At 43.7% G+C, this 20,188-nt stretch overlaps 1 protein-coding gene across 3 annotated transcripts; it reads left to right on the forward strand.

Annotated features, from left to right (window-relative positions):
- Positions 1-302: 302 nt before the first annotated feature.
- On the forward strand, positions 303-19,617 carry cracd (capping protein inhibiting regulator of actin dynamics). 3 transcript variants are annotated; one of them, XM_034583647.1, is made up of 10 exons: positions 303-530; positions 8,137-8,221; positions 12,170-12,341; positions 12,699-12,831; positions 12,920-13,075; positions 13,971-14,180; positions 14,301-16,614; positions 17,527-17,717; positions 17,833-17,992; positions 18,121-19,617. In XM_034583647.1, exons 2-10 carry the CDS (start codon positions 8,155-8,157, stop codon positions 18,279-18,281), a joined length of 3,564 nt encoding a protein of 1,187 aa, XP_034439538.1. In that variant the 5' UTR covers positions 303-530; positions 8,137-8,154; the 3' UTR covers positions 18,282-19,617. The 3 variants fall into 3 exon arrangements, with proteins under 3 accessions (XP_034439538.1, XP_034439540.1, XP_034439539.1); XM_034583648.1 differs by having other exon boundaries at positions 304-530; positions 13,974-14,180; XM_034583649.1 differs by lacking the exon at positions 8,137-8,221.
- The last annotated feature ends 571 nt before the right edge of the window (positions 19,618-20,188 follow it).

Genomic DNA, 20,188 nt, shown 5'->3' on the forward strand with positions numbered 1-20,188 from the left:
CTTGTATCAGCATGAATAGAAGACAGAACCACAGAGAGTTTATAAATAGGCTTACAGTAGTACTATAGTAACCAGTGCATCCCAGTGGGATTAACACCTTCAGGGACATACATGGTGTCTCTTCCTCCTCCTCCTCTTCTTCCTCCTCCTCTGGCTGCTCACATCGTTTCCATACACCTCCTCGTCTCCGTGCTCGTTATACTTCCGAAATGCACGCGCTTAAGTTACAGTAACGTGCTCGCATCGTGACATTCTCTCTCTCTCTCTCTCTCTCTCTCTCTCTCTCTCTCTCTCTCTCTCTCTCTCTCTCTCTCTCTCTCTCTCTCTCTCGCGCAGCCACACCCTCCTCCCTCCTCACACGCGTGCAGCTGTGCGGGGCTGTGACGGTCGGTGCGTGCGTGCGTCTCCCTCCCCCCCCTTCGTCGTCGTCGGGCACCCGCAGCATCAGCAACACAAAAGGGTGGAAGAAGGAGCAGAAGGAGCCGAGCTGCCCTCAGTGCTGGAGCGGAAGGAGCAGGACGAACAATAAGGTGCAGGCTCGAGATTTATTTCTCCTTCCTCTCTTCCATGTTGTGTTTATGATGGTTCATCTGCATCTTCACGACGCTGATGACCTTGTCACTGTTTGTCTCATTTCTCATTGACCTGCTCACATCCTCTTCTCCATCCTTCCTTCCTTCGCAGATGTGTGTTTGTGTGTGTGTGTGTGTGTTTGGGTGCGCGCGCGCGTGTGTAAATGGGCTGGGACTCCAATCCTTTACGTGAAATGCGCAAACGCCGATGTCAACAGGCCAAATTGTCTTAAATGGCTATTTCCCCCCCTAATTCCCCAAAACGAGGCTAATCTCTGTGTTGTAGGTTTTGGGTCTTCATCTGTGTCAGTGTGTGAGGAAAAGCAGCGTGCACACTCTTTGTTCTCAGTCTGCAATTAATAGACTGTAATCCTTGTGCGGCAGCATCCGCTAATCTGCCGTTAACGCTTACGTATTGATCCTAAAGGTCTTTCACCACAGCCATCCGCGTCTCTGCTATAACATCTCAGCTGCAAAAGCAGCACGGGCCACAGACTGTGGCGTGGGCCTACATGTGCAACTAAACAATAATGAACATATGCAAGGGTCATTTCCATCAGAGCTGCATCATCGTCAGTGGACCTTGGTGCTGAGACATGGAAGAGGCAGGGAGAGTAGATGGTAGATTGACAGCTGCTGTTGGAGTCAGGTTGGAGTAAACCGGTTATTTGGTTGAGCGCATGTAGCTGTAGTATCATCTGGAGGCTATAAATAATAAATAGATGGATTTATGTGAATGATGTGCTATTAAGCCTCAGAGCTGCGTGTGTGTCATCCTGGCTTATAGAAGAGATCTGACACTTACTGATCCCAGTGTTTTTGAAAGCACTGCAATGTTCCAGCTTCACATCAGGCCTGATGCTCCGGACTCTCAGGTGTGGATGCACAGTAAACAAAGATGTGAACATGTCGTCTCCACTACTTCTGTGCCTATAAGCAACACTTTCAGAGATCTCTGTGGCGTGCCTTTGCCATGCCTGACAGCATGCATTTTATTTGAGTCATGTTTCAACCTTTGACCTGAGATAAAACTAACAATGGACTTGATCTGAACCACTGTAAGGTGGACAAAAGAAAGTCTGACTCAGTTTTATGTGCATCTTGAAGTCAGCTGATATGTCTTATAGCTGTGAATTAAACAAACTGGAAACTGAAACTGAAAAATAAAACAACTGCATTCAAAATTAACCACTAGCCTGCTTCTGCTGTAGGTATAAAGATTTAAAATGTTCAGAGGCACCATGCATGAATAGATGGTTAATTATTTAATCGGTGTATGGCACAGATCTGTATAAGTGAAGCTTTAAGAGCAGTACTACGTATTTAATGTGTATTTTACTGTTACTTGTATTAACATCCGTTCTGCCCTTATCTGAAGCACACAACTGTAATTACACCGCACTGAATTTCTTAAGAGACGTTCTGTCCTAGTTATTAAGTCCTCCTGTGGAATGCAAGTTATCATCACGTCATGTGGCTCCCTGATGAGGTTCTACACCTTCATGTCACACTACTCTGCTCCAGATAATGTCTTACAGTACGACTGAGCAATAAAATGATTTCAATTTCATCAATACTAATATACCAAAGGTTCAATATTTGTCGATACATAGCTTATGCATTGTGTAAACACAGCGAGGAGGTTTACACATAATTGATCTATGTCAGATTTGTTAAATGCTTCAATGTGTTCATCAAGTGCTTTTCATTCTCTGAGTTTAAAACCACAAACTTCATTCAAGAGCAAAAATCAGTCTGTAAACTTAAAAGAAATAATAATGTGACAGTTATTGTGATAATTAGCGATATCGACTGATATGACCATTTTTATCTCAACAATATTATTTTCCGTTATATTGCCCAGCCCCTACCATACAGTGTGCATTCTGTTCAAACTGCTATTGTTATTATATCACAGACATGTTTGGGACGTTGAAGTAACTTCGAACATGTCACTGTTTCCAAAATGACAAGTAAATGCAAGACAGATTCATTAGAATAGTCCATTTGAAATTTGGCTTTTCTCCTCTAGGCGAACCTCATCACCCGTTAGCTTATGTAGCATCACTTCACACCCTAACACGTCCATGCAGGTTTGTACGGCAGGTAGAATATAGCACTATATCCAGGTATTTATTTTAGTTTCTCTCCACCATGAAAATTCAGAATGATTGGTTTACCTCATGCAGGTCAAGTACACCAGCTGCTCCTGTCTCACTGAGAGTAGCTGAGGGTGGTTGATCCCGGCCTCTTTTCACATAGAGTGGAGTCATTACGACTCTCTGCTTGTCCTGTGTGTGTGAGTGTATGTGAATACATGTGGATGACTTGTGCTGCTGCTTTACCAGGGGGTTTCTCTTTGTGCTCAGAGTCAGTCAGAGGAGCAGTCTGTGTTTGAAGTGCTATGCTGCTGTAATATAGGCAGCATCCAGGTTGGTAAAGCCCCATCATTACCATATCTCTCTGAGACTGCAGTGTTATGCTGCCAAAAGTGGAGAGTGGGGGGAGCTGGCCTTATTTCACACCAATGCTCATACACACCGCTATTCTGATTCCAGATCAGATCAATATAAAGTGAGGATCATGTTTGGTCATTTGGGATTGATGGAGCTATAAGCTGCTGTATAAAGTAAACACTGAACAGCTTGACCAGTCCACCCGTGTGTGTCGTCCTCCATGTACAGATCAGCCCCATAATACCTATATATTTATGACCATAACGTTATTAAGATGTTATGTCGCGCCACGTAACAAGCCATCACAATCACACATGTGCATGCACGGTTACTGTTAACCCACAATGAAAGCCTTTGTGTGCATCGGCCAGTCGAAATGATGAATGCCACTCTGTTCTCCTGCACTGGCTATCTGGCGGGGAAACAAAGTGTCACTTTGTGCCTCTCAGCACAGCAGCACTAACAGACACAGGAGAAGGACCATCTCTCCTCACTTGCTCCTCGCTCTGCCCCGATCCCCGCTGACACCCCCCCTCCCCATAGACCCTGCATGTGCTCCACTCCAACACACATCTGCACTCGCGTTGAGCCCACACCGACACAAGTTTTCAGTCAGGAGTACACGACTGCGCCCTTCAAGGGAAATCAAACTTTCATCCACATCAGAATATAAAGGGGTGTTTATCCACCATTCTCCTGTACACCCCCCCCCCCCCCCCCCCACCCCCCCACCCCCCCACCCCCACACACACACACACACACGCACACATACACACTCACTCACACACAACCAAACCCTCACTGTATCTGACACCTGACTCCAGGTAATGCCCTAGATCCACAGTGACAGCAGGCAGGTGGAACAGCCACACACTCATAGATACCCTCGCACACAGAGCGCCTGCAGGACGGTAAGAAGAAATGCTTATACACAAAGTTAGCTCTAGGTCTTGCCTTTCTCGATAGTCTGTATTTATTCTCTCGCTGTGCTCACTGCCTCGCTGTGCACACGACCATTATGAGCAGCCCGTGTTGTACAAGGTGATCTTGTGAAGTGTATCAATGTGACAATAATTCTGGCATTTTGGTAAATGTCATTCGAACACATCACGAGTCGCAGTGTGTGTGTTTGAGATGCTGAGGCAGGAGGAGGTGGCATTTTGTTGTTTGTTTACACACAAGCTTTGTTAGCTAGCCAGAGTAGAAAATAGGACCACGGTCATGTGATCTGTGTTACGCATCACTCCAAAATCCATTGTTTCTTCTCATGCACCCTTTGGACTTCTAGTGGAGACAAATGCCAAGAACAGCTGACAGCATAATGTCTGAAAAAAGAAAATGGAGCGGAATATTATATAATTCACAAAGGTGGGTTGTGTTGGTTGTTGGACTGGAATGTGTATTGGACAATGTACTGATCGACACTGCTGGTGTTTGTTTAGTATCTCTTACCAGGCTTTTAGCCACCACTCACGGCAGTTTACCAGTTATTCGGGTCATCTACCACTGGTTCAGACTGAAATATCTAAACAATCATTGGATGGATTTCATTCAAATTTTGTGCATGCTGTACATTCATGATCCCCTGAGGATGTCTCCTACTGACATTTCTGATCCCCTGACTATTTCTCTACTGCTGCCATGTGACTAACATTTTACATGGTCAGTTTTGTGCTTAGTGCTTTGCGATTTAGCAAATGTCAGCATGCTAGCACTTGAAACTAAGGGGGCTTTCACACTTCCCCTGTTTGGTCCAGACAATTTGACCTTTCAGTTAAGTCTGGACAAAAAGGACAGGTGTGAAAGATGCATCAGGACCAACAGACCCAAATTTAGTCCAGACAAAATAGGTGGTCTCTCTCAAACGAACCATGAATTAGTTTGCTTGCAGTGTGACTTTTGCCATCATTAGACAACAGAAGAAGAAAAAGAAGAGGAAGCAGCTCACAGGATTGCTTGAAGTCTTCACCTCAGACGATATGATGTTTGAACTGTGAGGATTCATTTTGTTGGTAGTGATATACCATAATGATATTGATTAACTGGTTGATTAATTTCATCCATTCAAACTGAAAGACAAAAAGTTAGTGAATAGAATAGTCGAATCAGATGCACGCCCATCTATAAACCAATCAATGTCAGGTATAAGTAGACGCAGCCCACGTAGGTGATGACAACAGGAAGTCATACAAAAGTCTTAAGTCCGCTCCCTAAATTACACTTGGAAACCACAACTAAAAACTACACTTAAACAATGTAACAAAGACATGAACCTTAGATTGAATACAGCAAACATACCTGATACACATTAGCATTTTGTGCATGTTGATGTTAGCGTTTAGCTCACAGCACCTCTGTGCCTCACAGAGCTGCTGGTGAGGCTGTAGAGTCCTTTACTCATGTTAATACACTACACCTCAGCTCCCCCATGTTGACATAGATTTGGGTCAGACATGCTGGCCTGAACTTGACACATCTTTTCTTGGCAACATGAAGATTGGTGCAATCGTTGCCACATGTTGGTGATTTAAATGTGCTTTACCCATTTGTTTGGTATTTTAAGGCCCTTCACAATGTGCATTGTATAAAAATGAGAGGAGATAGGACTCGCATGGAAATGAAGCAGAACACGTTTGTGTTTGATGTTGTATTGAAGTAGAAGAGAAGAGGAAGAAACAGGTCTGTTGACAGCTTAGTTAAAGTGAGATGCTTGACAAAAATGTGCAGCAATCACATAACAATGATGAATAATGTGAATAAACTCTAATAACCAGCCTGTGTTTTTATATTAACATCAAAGACAATCATGCGTTGTGAGTGTGGCAAGAAACCCAGTATATCAGTCTGCTCTGAGCTCTGTAGCAGATGATTCTTATGGGAAAACTTGGTGTTACTCATTTTAGCTGCAGTGTTGTGGCTGACGAACCTCTGATGTTTATTTTTACCATCGCCAAGAAGGTTGGGTTCTCACCCCTGTGTGTTTCTAAGCAAGATTAAACAAAAACAGTTTTCCAGGAAACTTGGGGGAAGAATGTGGATCCAGATCAGGGGACAAATCTGGGAATTTCTTTATCACTTGCTGTAATATTGAGATACTGGGAGCTTTTCAACATTTTCACCATTTCCCCACGGAGTAAGTCATAGGTCTTGATGGAAAACTTCAGACATGTTTAGGGGACTGATATTTATGAGTGTGTGTAATCTGGTGCAGATGCGAATAAAAATCTGGACCCTAGTGAATTTAAACGTAGTTTCATGAGGGGACTGTTGGGCGGTGGTGGAGGTTTGCACTTCACTGAATGACATTATAGTTCATATTCATTATTACCCAACCTCTTTACCCTTGTGCATTCTGACACTCCCTCATCATCCTTGTGCATTTTGTGCTGCTCAGTGCAGCTGCAGTTAACAACGAACCCAACAAGAACCAAGATGTATTGATACGAAATAAAATTAATAAAATGTCATCTGCTGCTGCAAACATGTTGCCATGGAAACGGGAGGTGGCTCAAACCCTAGAGAATAGTATCGAGTGAGATTGGGACCAAGAGTTGGTGTTGATGACTAGATGACAACAGTGGTAGTGAAGACATGGATTCATCAGGTTTGCTGCAGTCACCTCACACATGATAGATCATGTTCTTCTGTTTGGAAGTGCTTCCCCATCCACCCCTCCTCATGCCACCCTACATGCCACTGCCATGTTCCTCAAAATGAGTGATGCTAACAGACCTAACAAACCCAAACCTGCTCTTCTGTCTCTCTTCTGTATTTACTTTCACCGTTTTTTCTCCCAAAGCCACAGCGGAGGCATCGTTCTTCTGGGTAAAACAAGCTTTGTGCAAAAGGGCAGATCGATGTTCCCTAAGGTTTTACTGCAGTGGTGCACAGCCATCTCAAGCTGTGCAGCTCAAATAGGTAAACTGTTACTCGGCTCCACCACGTTCGTCTGTCTGCTTTGTCAGCAAGCTACATGCGCTGTAAGGATATGGCACTTAGCCGCTCTAGCAACACTAAGCCATGCCATCAGGGCTGGGGTAGTTGTCCAGCCTGTTCTGATGCAGAGCTGTGTCACCATCAAATGAGCTGCTGGGTCGTCTGAGAGCGCCGAGACGCAGCATCGTGTTATGCCACTGTCATACTATGATGCGGCTGTATCCTTGTCAAAGGCATTTCTCTGCTTCTGTAGAGCACATGGCTGCTCCTTTTGCTTCTCTCATCCCATCTCTATCCGCTCCCCGAGTTTGTCCTCTGCCGCAGTCGGACTACAAACACACACCAGTAAACACAGACCTTTTCTCATCATTGGGACTGGCAGCCAAACAGATAAACAATGAAAAGAAGATCCACAGTATCTCTCTTTACACCAGCAGACACAATCACACACAGTCTCTCTCCAAATCACACACACTCTGTCAGTGTTCACACACACCCAACTACCGAACATGCTTGTTCGCTCCTTGCTCTGTGCTGGCTGGAGTCAGACAGGACAAAGAGCCTTTTGGGGCCAGACATTTCTGAGAGAGTCGATCCAGCTCTGTCCTCCCTCAGGAAGGAAGCCCACAGCATGCTGATCCCACTGGAGACAGCGGGCTTCTCTCCAGCTTTCTCAGTACTGTCTCTCACACTCTCTGGCTTGTGGGTTTACACACAATACATGTCACTGCAGTACATCAGAAAACCTCTGGCTCAGGCAACGTGCTGCAGACAGCTGTTTGCTGGAGGATGCAGAGTTCAGGAAGCCGCCTGTGGATGTTTTGTTCCTGTCTGTTTACGAGGTGTAAATGGTGGTTCATGTGGGTTTTGTGTAATTGTTCCTGCTGTATCTTTATGGAGGATCTCTAATCATTAGACAGGGCAATGGGTCGTTCAACTCAGCTGCTACAAGACTCTTTTTTAAATTGTGTTGTGTATTTAACTGTATTTTAGCTCCCCCTCGACCTCACAAGTGGCCTCAGAGGGCTCCTCCTCCTTGCTTTTAAAAACAGCTTTATCGTTCTGGTACACAAGCCGAACACCTCACTTACCCAACTTTTGAAAGCTCCTACTTTCTCCTTTAAAGCAGGTAACAGCATCCCAATGTTCACTTCCTTCTTCTCTCACCACAGCCAAGGTGCGCAGTGATCATGGCAACGGACGCCGTGGAAAATAAGCATGATATGCTTTTAGAGGTAACCGAATCCAAAGGCCCAGGTAAATAGGAAAACAATGAGTGCTTTTAGTAACATCTTAAAGAGACAGTGTCCTGAAACAGATTCAGCGATCACATCGTGAGGATGACATGACCTCAGTTTAACTCTGTTTTCACTGTCTCTTTAAGAACTGCATGGTGTGGTGATGGGTTTGACCTGATAGAAGAGATTTGCAGAAACCTTTCCTCATGCTTGTGGTGTGCTGTGTCCACGTTTGTTTTTTGTGGCTTCTTTAAACCCTTCTTCATTAGCTTTAATATGATCTGATATATGTTACACCAGTATATTATAACAGCAGTGTCAAGAAAGGAAAACTAACATTAGCAGAGGTCCAGGAATTGCATTAGACAGAGTACAGAGATCAAATCCTTATCAGTCAGTGTTAAATTCAGTGTTGAGGAATAATATATACTATTTTGGGAAATACACTTTAGCACTTTCTTGTGAAGAGTCAGATGACAAGATTGACACTATTCCCATGTATTTCCACTAATCAAATGCAAAGCTATAGCAAGCAGCTTAGCAAAATTTGGGGAAATATGTCTTTTCCCTTTCTAATGTCATGTTTATATGGTGAATATAACCGACAGGCAGAAGCTGGTTAGCTTAGCTTAGCATCAATAATGGAAACGGCAGCTATAAAGCTCACAAATAAACACAATGTTTCTTATGTATTTAATCCATAGAGAAACTGAAGTTTTAAAAACTAAAAATATTAATGGGATGTTAGAGGCCAGACTACTTAAAGGTTGTCGCATGACAACCAATTCAAATGGCAAATTGTCATTTTACTTTTTAGATTTTGTTTAAATCAATCAACCAAGATATAACATGTTAATCATACTAATATCATAATGGGTGAGTGTTAATTGGGTGAACTTTGTAACCCTCTGAGAGAGCCAGGCTAGCTGTTTGCCCTGTTTCCAGTCTTTGTGCTAAGCTAAGCTAACAGGCTGCTGGCTTCATACTGAATGTAGGCTGGTATCATCGTTCACATTTCACTGTCACCCAGATACAAAAAATAAACATATTCCTGAATGTCAAACTATTCCTTCGATGACATAGAAAATGTATAAATGTATTCTACAAAACCCTGATTGTTACTTTGCTAACTGTGCATAAACCTTAGACCTATGGAATTTAAAAGCACTTCAAAACCCCTTCGCCTCCTGCTGGTTTTCTGTGCTGCCAGTGAGTTAATTTACCTTCACCACATGTGAAAAATTCACTGTTCACATGGCAAGAGTAAAATCCCAGCAGGGTCCGGGAGGCCCTGGGTCGAAAACATACAAGAGCACAGGAAACCAGAGTTAACCCTCGCGATACGTCAGGGGGCTGCTCTGTGGAGTCGCTACACTCCAGAAAAAAATGTCCTTTCTCGTTTCACGCATGAGTGTGTGAGCATGCCCATGGTGGTGCATTATGGGCTTTATAACAGAGTAGAAGGACTGGACCCGGCCCTGATGCTGGGAGAGCATGCTGCAGGGAGACAGAACATCAGTGCCACACCATAATATCACTCACTGCACCAAAAGTAAGTGAGAGAGGGTCTCACAGTATTGAGTGCGTCATCAATTTGACAAGTGCAATGTTCAAACACTGTGTGTGTCTGTTTAAACAAGATCTGGAGGTTTGTTTGGTGATTTACAGAAGTCTCTCAAAGTCTCCAACACGCACAGATTCATGAATGAAAAATAAAAAATAGAATATCATTATATAGAACGATATAATATATAGTTAAAAGATATACGCAAAAAAACGGACACATAATCCACCTTTATATGGATCCCTTTAGAACAACAGAAAAAAATTAAACAACGCAAAACGTTCAATAAAGTTGATATTCGATTCAATGATTAGTTGACTGTCCATTTGTCCATACATGTTCAAGCCATTCCTCTAAAGAATAATATTCTCCAGTTGTTTGTCTTCAGGTCATGGACTGTCTCATACAACACAAGCAGCTTGCACTGAACACACAAAATTGGTGTTTCAGTTTGACATTTTGATAAATCCACTTATTTACTTCTTGACAAGAGTTTGATGAAAACAATATCACCCCACATGTTTCTCTACAATAAATGTGAAGCTATAACCAGCATCAAGCTAACTTAGCTTGGCATAAAGACTAGAAATAAGGGGATGGAACTAGTTTTGGCCCCAATCTGTTCAAAAACCCGACATATAAAAACAACATGCAGTGGATTTAGGGCATCATGTGTTGGCCTATTTATTTTGACCTGGAGCGTCAACTTCCTGAAGTCTCGGCTGAGTTAATGTGGCATATGACGTCGTTTAAAACCACAGCTTATATGTTTTAAGTTTTTATATTACTCAAACAAACAAGATATGTTAAATGGCTGTTTTTACCATTAGACAGAGGCAGGCTGTGGTTTCCTCTAGTTTCCTCTATGCTTAACCAAGCTAACTAGCTGCTAGCAACAGCTTAATGTGAAGTGAACACACTTTACGTGGTGGTCTTGTATTTCATTTAATTTAATAAGACATTTAATTTAAAAAATCGTATCCATATATGTGACAATGGTTAAGAACGATACTGTCGCTTTTGTAAAGACAATTCTGTAGATTTTTTGATGTATGAAGATGGTCATTAGTCATGAGTGACACATTTCTAAACTAAAAGTATATAACCATTCGCTGTTAGTTACACCTAAAGGTCCTGTTTACTGTATAACACAACACATACTGTATTCAGACAGTAACATAACAAATACCTCCTACACTCAAAAAACTGTATTATCATATCCTTGTCAGTATATTAATATAAATACACACACACCAATTAAACTTGTCTTTACTCCCACACACTAATAAAGACGCACACGTCGGGGTCATGGGTCTAACTGTGGAAATTAGTTTACTGTATCATTTCCCATGATGCCTCTGGGTTAGTGAAATCCCACACCAGTTGCTACTTATAGCTCTGAAAGGGATACTCGCCGAGCCCTGAGAAGGCCTGTCTGCACAGTGGTGTAGAGTAGCTGTGTAGCTCTGTAACCTCACCCACTGAGTTTAACCAGAGGGACCTCGGCAAGGAGCTGCTGCTCAGAAATACAAATAAATATACAGACCAAAACACAACAAACACACACACTCATGTTTAGATGTTCAGAAGAAAACACTCTTTCTTTTTATTGACAGCAAAGAGAGATCCCTCTACATTTTCCAATGAAATCATTTTCTTTTTAGACAAGACAAAGTTTAGTTTGTGTTTAAGATTTTGTATTTATTTATAACATCCAGACATCGAAGAATGATGGGAAATAATCAACCAAAAGTCCAAAAGTTCATTTCTTAATTTGGATTCTTGACTTCCTCATGACCCAGCACTTATCTCTCTGGCAATGACAGCGTTTTTTTATCATTATTTCCACAATCAAAGTTGAACTTTATTATTCTAATTATTCTAATTTGGCAGTTACTGGAATTGCCTCAGATAGATTAGGGGATCTAGGAAGGGATTAGCTCTGCCGTTTAATATCAACAATTGTTGTTATCTACTGAAGTGTTGCTTGGACATTGTAGGTCCAATGTGATATGTCATTGACCTTTGAAGCTCTGTGGATATCACTGCTTTCGTTTCTCCAAGGACAAATCCTGGATCTTGCGTTTGCCAGTTTCCAGTCTGTCATTCCAAAACTTGGTCTCTGTTTTGCTCAAACTAATGCTCTGGCTGTGGGTGCTCTGGTTGTATGGGTGTTGTTTATCTTTTCCACTTCCTGTAAACACAAGTAAGTATGAGAGCCAAGGTTTTCTCCTCATTCTGTATGCTATTTTGATTAATTTTCAAAAAAATTCAATCAATTGCATTTCATTATCCACATGCACAAACACGCCCATACGCACACTGCCCGTTACATAAAGATATAAAGATTGATTGTCTCATTGCTTGTAGCCGTGGTTATCATTTATTTTCCTTCTCCCACAGAGAGAAGACGACAGGGCAAATTCCAGCCCTTCAGACGACTGTTTGGGAAGAAGAAGAAGGAGCGGAAGGCGAAAGGGGGCTTTGATGGAGCAGAGCTGAAGGCGAGTGTTTCTACTGGGGAAGTGTCCAATGGACTCGTATCTGATGATGAGGAGTCCAATCAAAATCTGAGGTTAGTGATATGGATTATATGGATAGTTTCATTATTACACACATAATAAACTTTGCTTTCAGTTATGTCTTGCCACATATATTTTTATTCAGTTAAACAACCAGGCCTCTTATCAGATGTCTTCACAAAATGAAAGTGTGGACACAGATTCACATAAAAGCATCAAGTTGTGGTTACACAATCTGTAGAAAAACAGGGTGAGGCTCTGTTCAATGCAGTTTATGACAAGGCGGGACGTTGATTTGAGCCTTTAATTAATGTGCTCACACTGCCGCTTTGTAAAGACCAAAAGGATTTAGCTCGCTCATGCTAAATGAATGAATGACAGACAGTGCTGACTGTCTCTTTCTTCTGCAGGGGGTTGAATCCCATCGGCTCTCGAGCTCTCTCACACGACAGCATCTTCATCCCAGAGGAGCCGGCGACAGAGCCCGGTCTGGATCACAGCATGTCCCAGGAAAACGTATCGGATAAGGTTCGGAATCTGCAGGTGGGCCGTGTAGAGATATCCGCTGTTACCAATCAATAATCTCCTCTGTATGTGTATAATGTATTTTTACTCCGTGTCGATGACACAGAGGCAGATAGCACAAGGTATAAAGTTTGGCCAGAGGCCGTCTTCCCTGAGAAGGAGTGAGGGAGATGAGGGAAGTTCAGACGAGGAAGAGATTCCCCGGAGCCCTCTGAAGGTGTTGGCCCAGATGGAGGCCGAGCCACAAAAAACAGAACCAAAGGTAGGCCAAACCACAGAACCAAACCACAGCTCATCAACTTGGGTTAGGTTTTATTGTCCACTCTATCTGTTAGGCCATAAACACACTGGGTTTTATTTATCTATTTATTTATCTTTTTACTGAGCTCAGTAATTCCAGTTTTTCTCAGCATGCACCTGCAACATGGAATAACATCCAGATACTATAAAGCTCAACTCATTTTATCTGTAGGGCAATTATAGTTTTTTATTTCACCTTTTACCTCCAGCTATTCATGTTATATTCGATACATTAGTTTTAATTGAGTCATTTGCTTTACATTTCAATACAATTTTTATGAACTGTATTTATTCCTAAGGATTTGACTTTTGCATTTGTTTTTGCTATTTAGCAAATTTTACTGTTTCTTATTTGTGTTTTCTTTGTGTCTTGGAATGTTTTGTGTATTTTCGGTTCTTGTTGAATGAAGTCCCTACCTCAACGTATTCCCTGGTCAAAACACGAGGTTGTGTGAAAGAATAAAAAACGTATTCAGATGACAGTTGGGTGTTATTTTGAAAGGGAAACTGCAATGGTTAAAATCAAAGTTTGTACTACTACATATACAGTATGTAGCCATAAATAGCTCGAGAGGGACATGCATGAAGACTGACCACTATCTTAAATGAACAGTGGAGTTCGAAAGACGTAAGCTAACCAGAACTCTACCTGCTCCTCATCAACAGTACTGTCAGTAGTCTGTTGCATTGTGGGTGATGTAGTTGCTATATTTGTTTGTAAATCCAAGGAAATAATTTGTGGTTTTGCTGCATCAATCAAAATGAAAACTGAGTCCGACAATGTTATAGGAGTTAAATGACAAATCGGTCAGATGTCAGTGTTTCAGTTGTTAATAATCGCTCTGTTATTTTGACAGCAGCAGGTGCAAGGGGCTCAGGCACACACCACCCCAGTGAAGTCCCCGAGATCCAAACGCGTTCTTCCACCCACTGGTACGATTGAGTCCATCAATCTGGACGCCGTCCCGCAGTCTGCTCCTCGCTTAGACAACACAGCTGCCAAGCATAAGCTGTCCGTCAAACCAAAAAACCAGAGAATCTCTCGCAAGCATCGACGCGCCACACAGGTGAGTAGTCCAGATATGAGCTGCAGCAAATGGGTGTTAGCATGTTGATTGATTCTGTGACTCTTATCAGCATTTTTAGAAGAAGGAAACTTATTAACAACCATGTTTCCACATCCACAGGAGCTCCAAGACATTTCCATCCCTGGCGTTCTTCAAGAGGACCTGGAGGCAGCAGGAGGGTCTAGTGATGACCAGCGCAGGGCGTCTGTCGAGTCCCTAGATGGCTTCAAGAAACAGAGACTCCATGAGGAGGAAAGACAGGAGACAAGGAGGAAGAGAGAGCTGGAGGAGCAGAGGCTCAGACAGGATGAAGACGAGAGGAGGCAGAGGGCGGAGGAGATGAGGCTGCGTGAACTAGAGGAGGAAAACGAGAGGTGTCGTAAATGGCAGGAGGAGGAAGAGAGAAGGCTTCGAGAGGAGGCAGAGAGAAAGCTGAGGGAGGAGGAGGAGGAGAGGAGGATTAGAGAAGAGGAAGAAACTAGGCGGCGAGAGGAGGAGGAGAGGAACCAGAGGGAGGAACAGGAAAGGAGAATGCGAGAAGAGGAGGAGCATCGACAGAGGGAGGAGGAGGAGGGGAGGAGGCGACTGGAAGAGCAGAGGAGGAAAGAGGAGGAGGAAAGGAGGAGGCGTGAGGAGAAAGAAGAGGCTGAGAGAAGGAGGAAGCTGAGAAAGGAAGAAGAGAAAAGAAAAAAGGAGGAGGCTGAGAAGCTAAGGTCACAAGAGATGGAGGAAAAGAAAAAGATGGAGGCAGAGGAGAGGATGAGAAAGGAGGAGGAGCAAAGGAGGATGTTTGAGGATGCTGATGGAAGCTCAGATCCACAGGAGAGGAAGAGGAGGGCCGAGGAGATGCGATGGAGGGAGATGGAGGAGAGACAGAGGCCTTTCTCTTTCAAGGTTTCTTCTGGAGAAAAGCAGATTTTGTTCCAGAAGGTCAATCTATCGCCTGTTACGCCGGCCTCCGGCTACCAGAGTGGTGCTGTGGCTGAACAAAGAGATGGAGCTAAGGCCTTTTCCTCTGAGGGACCAGAATCCCCCAACCTGCCAGCATCTCCATATGTCCCCCACACAGCCATCTTAGTGACGGGCGCCCAGCTCTGTGGGACGGCCGTCAATTTAGACCAGATTAAAGACACCGCCTGTAAGTCTCTGCTGGGTCTGGGGGAGGATAGAAAGGCCCAGGGTACACCGCCAACCAAGAGTAAAACGTCACCGGACCGCAAGTCTGGCAAAACCAAATCACTCAATGAGTCTGCACTCTCTACAGACAAAACCAGTGCAGCCGTCCTGGCAGAGTGGGCGAGTATCCGATCCAAGATATTCAAGGGGGTGGAAGATGGCAAGTATGACGACTACCCAGACGTGAACAGAAACCAGCCTCAGCCCGGCAGCGAGGACCAGCCCGCGCTCTCCCACACCAACCTCAGGAAGACCATGTCTGCCAGCGCCAAGTTCTCCATCACCCCTGCGAAGAAGAAGTTTGGAGATTCAAACAGGAACTCTGAGGTGTTAAGTGCTGACGCTAAGGAAGCGGAAGAGGAAGCTACTTTGTCTGACAGCCCCACTGCTGAAGTCTCTCCAGCTCCAACCAGCAAACCTCAGAGCAAGACAAGTAAAACCGTCCGCATCGTAGAAAGAGGGTCAGAGGAATGTATGTTTGCCAAAGACCTCCCCTCTTTCCTGGTTCCCAGCCCTGGAGCCAAGTCTGACGGGGCAGAGCTGAGGAGCAGGGCCCAGAGTGAGATAGTGATGTCTGAAAGTAGAGAGGAGGGAGAGGAGCAGGGCCAGGGCAGTGAGGATAAGGCCTCACCTTTTGGAATAAAGCTGAGGAGGACTAACTTCTCCCTGCGTTTTCACAGCGAACAGTCCACTGAGAAAAGGAAGAAACGCTATAGTGCTGGCGACAGCTTTGACGGCGTCCCTTCACCTCTCACCCCCATCGAGCCCGACCTTGATGCATGCTCTGTCTTCTCTGACAAATCAAGTCCTGCGTCTCCCCAGCAAGAAGGCGCGATCTGCAAGTTCTTACATGCGTGTGCCTCCCCCGTCGGCCCTCGGGCTAAACAGGGAAAGTCTACCAGCCCAACCGCACGCAGCGAAAGTGAGACAGTGCTTTCAAAACCACCGATCTACCGAAGACCAACCACGTCACCCAGGTCTACCGGATCAGTCCCGACTCCTCCCCCATCGCCGCTGCCTAAAGTGGTCCACGCGCCTCCCAGCGATGCTCTGATCCAGAGAACAGGAGGCAGGGATTCATCCAGCCAGGAGCCAACAAGCAGGAGCGAGGAACCTTCAGCGGTGGCCCACTTGCACCGGAGCAGTCATGGCCAGGTCCAAGGGGAGGAGGAGGTGAAGGAGAAGAGATCCTTCTTCCCCTCTATCAACATCCCCTGGAGGGAGAAGGCGGACAGAAAGACAGAGCTCATCAGAAAAGGTCAGTGTCACTTTATCCAGGGAACCCCTCTGTAGCGTTAATCAGAACTCAAGTGTTAGCCTGAAGATGCTGTTCAGTTAATCTGTGAGTCCAAGTGAATTGTGCCAGATTTAATGAAATTTACTACAGATAGTCCTGATATATCACATTCACAGGAACGTGAGGTCCTTCATGCAAGGCCACCGTGACCTTCAAGTCAAGTCTACTTTATTGTCATTCATCCACATACAAACTATGCAGATGATGAATTTGCGTTTCTCACAGGCCAATGTGCAAAAAACAGAAACAACAGAACATATTAAAAACACAACAGAAATAAAAACACAATGTAAACACAGGACAGAGCCTTGAGGCGGTTTGTCAGTTCTGTGTGTGCACTCGAATACTCAGCAAAGTTTAAAAGCTACTTTTTCTACTAAAAGGTTTACCTAGTATACGCAGTGGATAATAAATGGTATGATACTATAATATGACCGTTCACTGACTTGAGTCCGAATATTTCTACAAATTTGTAGAAATTCAAGGCGTTTGTAGAAATTCAAGGCGTTCTTGAGATGTGTGAGATGAGAGTGGGACGGACGGACAGACAACTGGAAAACAGCCACTGGCTGTGGCCGGCATGGAGGCATTAAAACTTGTTAAATGTAAATATGGGCATGTCGATGTTTTAACAATTTGGGCTGGTGTAAATGTTAACCTTTTCTTTAGTATCGAAGAGCTTTGGCTTCTTTTGTTATAGATGAAAAATTAAGATTTGCAGAAAAACAAGCTTATATCATACCTTATATAATATAACTTACATAATGAACCATAGAGTACAGTGAGAGTAGGTTGTTCAGAAACAGAATCAAGACACTTTAAACTCTATCCTGTCCTTATACTATAAACAAATAATGATGTGTTCCTGTGTAGAAAAACCGTCCCTGCAGAGCAGACACTCACTGGACAGTGCCAGGGTGCAGGAGAAGGAGGCCGGACCCTTGTGGATCACTCTGGCTCTGCAGAAGCAGAAGGGCTTCAGGGAGCAGCAGCAGAACCGAGAGGAGCATCGTACCCAAAGAGAGGCCAAACAGGCTGTGAAACAAGCTCGAGAGAGAGACAGTGTACGTGAGCCAGCCACAGCAGCTCCTCACGCAATCTCTGACAGATCTGCTCCGCGCACATTCATCTCCTGAACATCGTTTCCCTCGTCTGAAAGAGTGTGAATGTGTATTGCAGGTTACTCTGCTGAGTCCCACGGAGAGCAAAGGCAGTGGGAGTTGTAGTCCTTCTAAACCTCAGACACCAGAGGAGCCCAAGAGACCCGACAGCCTCTTCGGTCGTTTAGAGCGCAAAGAACAACTGAAAAAAGCCAACACTTTACCCAGCTCTGTCACTGGTAAGAACAAACGTGAACAATACTAAAGACAATTTATTATTGATGATAATCAGCCTTTGATAATCAATTCTTCTTTTAGGTCATCAACAAGAAGAAATTAAGAAAAACTATTTCTGTTTACGTTTCAGTTGAAATCGCTGACTCTACACCGTCGCCACCTGCTGTCAAGGAGGTGTCAAAGCGCTTCCCCTCCAGTGACTCTCCGCAGGTGTCCACGGAGCCGGCCTGGCTGGCCCTGGCCAAGCGGAAGGCCAAAGCCTGGAGCGACTGTCCTCAGATCATCAAATAACATCCTGTCCCAGCTTCACCGTCACTCACACACACACACTCACAGTCTGCACACTGCCCAGAGTCAGCGTCACCCCTCCCCTCCCAAAACCTCCAGATCCCACCAATCACCATGACAAAGCCCCCCATCGCCTCATAACCACACACACTGGCTGGTACTATTATCACGTTAAAGTGCGCTTCACATTCAAATAACCCAGTACAACTGCACAGATATATTTAAACAACTGCTGCGAGCATGCACATCCTGTATACAAATACACAATGTATATGTCCCGACAAGGCCCAGTCCTCAGCAGCCAATCACAACCATGGCTGGCCACTGCAATAGCCAACCCCCAATTTCCTTTTTTTATTTTGTAGGCAACTGTGTCACCATGGTTGTGAATAAATGTGTGTGAAGCTCTCACATGTGACAGTGTTTCATCAGCAGAGGGTAACTGTCAGAAGTGTGTTTCAAGGGCTACCAGTAACAATACTACTCAACATGAGCCTGCTGAATCTGCTTGTGGACGACTGATGGAATCGTCGCGGACTCTTAATATTTACGTGAAGCGGCAGATTTGTGTTTGTGTTGAAACAAAAACTGTATCTCTACTCTGAGCCTGTTTGTCATGTACAAAAGAAGAAGCCTTTTATTTCTCTTTTTTTTACTCATACTGGAAAAACTTAGCGTAACAACAACTCTCACTGTGTCCGTGATAACTGTGATAGCTGTCAAACAAGCTATTGTACAATTTTGCCATTATAAAGGGACAGGATCATAATCACACGGTGGGTGCACCTAAACACAGCACTGAAGACCACAAGTGTTACTGGGCATTTTACAGTGAGCCGCGCACTTTCCTTGCGGCCGTGTCATGACGTAAACTGGATTTGTTTGCTTTGCTAAACGGAGATAGACACAACGCCTGCCTGCTGTAACATAGGATTCTTGTAGCCGTCCTCCTGTAACACACCGTTTGTAGGCTTACGCCATCACTTCCTCGTAAATGTGATATGAACTTCTTACATGACGTAACAGAAAAAAAGGAAACCTCCAGCATTCTCATTTCCTGCCACTCACTTAATGATCTGTATATGTATGTAAGTATGTACTGTATGTTAAATCAAAAGCTTCAGTCAGAGGGGAGAGGCCCCTGCGCCTGAGTCACTTTGTCATTTTGTTTCTAACTATGGTCGTGCACAATAGTGTAGTGTACGCAGTGTTATACGTAACAAAAAAAATGTTTGGTATTATTTGCACTTTTTTGTCCCACTTAGAGGTATTCATGAGAAAATTCTTAAAGAGAAACAAAATGTTATGAATAATGTAAATTAAATACTGATGTCTGAACCGCAGGACTGAAGTCTCATTATTTGACTGTTGGAAATCTTTTATTTGATCTTTTTCATTCTTTATTTTATTTATTTAATCCAACAGCGCATTATTACACCTCCAAAAACTTGTCTTTTTTCCTCAAAATGACATCTTCAGGTGTGTCTTGAAAAAAAAAGAATACTTTCACCATAAACATATTTGTTTATGGTGAAACGTCATTTTCAAAAGTAGAGCATGGTGTTATCATGCTTCTGTTCCATATAAACAAACACAACTTAAACAATATGCAAAAATAATAATATAAATCAATAATAAAATTAATCATAAATTGGATTAAAGGACCAAAAATAAAAAAACACACAGATGCTCTAACTTTAAACTGTTAAACATTCTATCCCCGGCTGCAACGCAGGATTTGGCTCCATCTGTGACACGTGAGACGGACAGCTGTCTCAGGCTCCTCAGGGAATATTCTAGGCAGCTTTTGCTTGGAATAATGTAATCTTTGAAGTATTTTTAAACTGAATTAAACAGTGATGTGTATTTATAGAACTTGTGTGTATATAAGCCAGATTCTCATATGTCGT

Source organism: Hippoglossus hippoglossus, chromosome 4, assembly GCF_009819705.1.
Source record: "Hippoglossus hippoglossus isolate fHipHip1 chromosome 4, fHipHip1.pri, whole genome shotgun sequence".
NCBI lineage: Eukaryota > Metazoa > Chordata > Actinopteri > Pleuronectiformes > Pleuronectidae > Hippoglossus > Hippoglossus hippoglossus.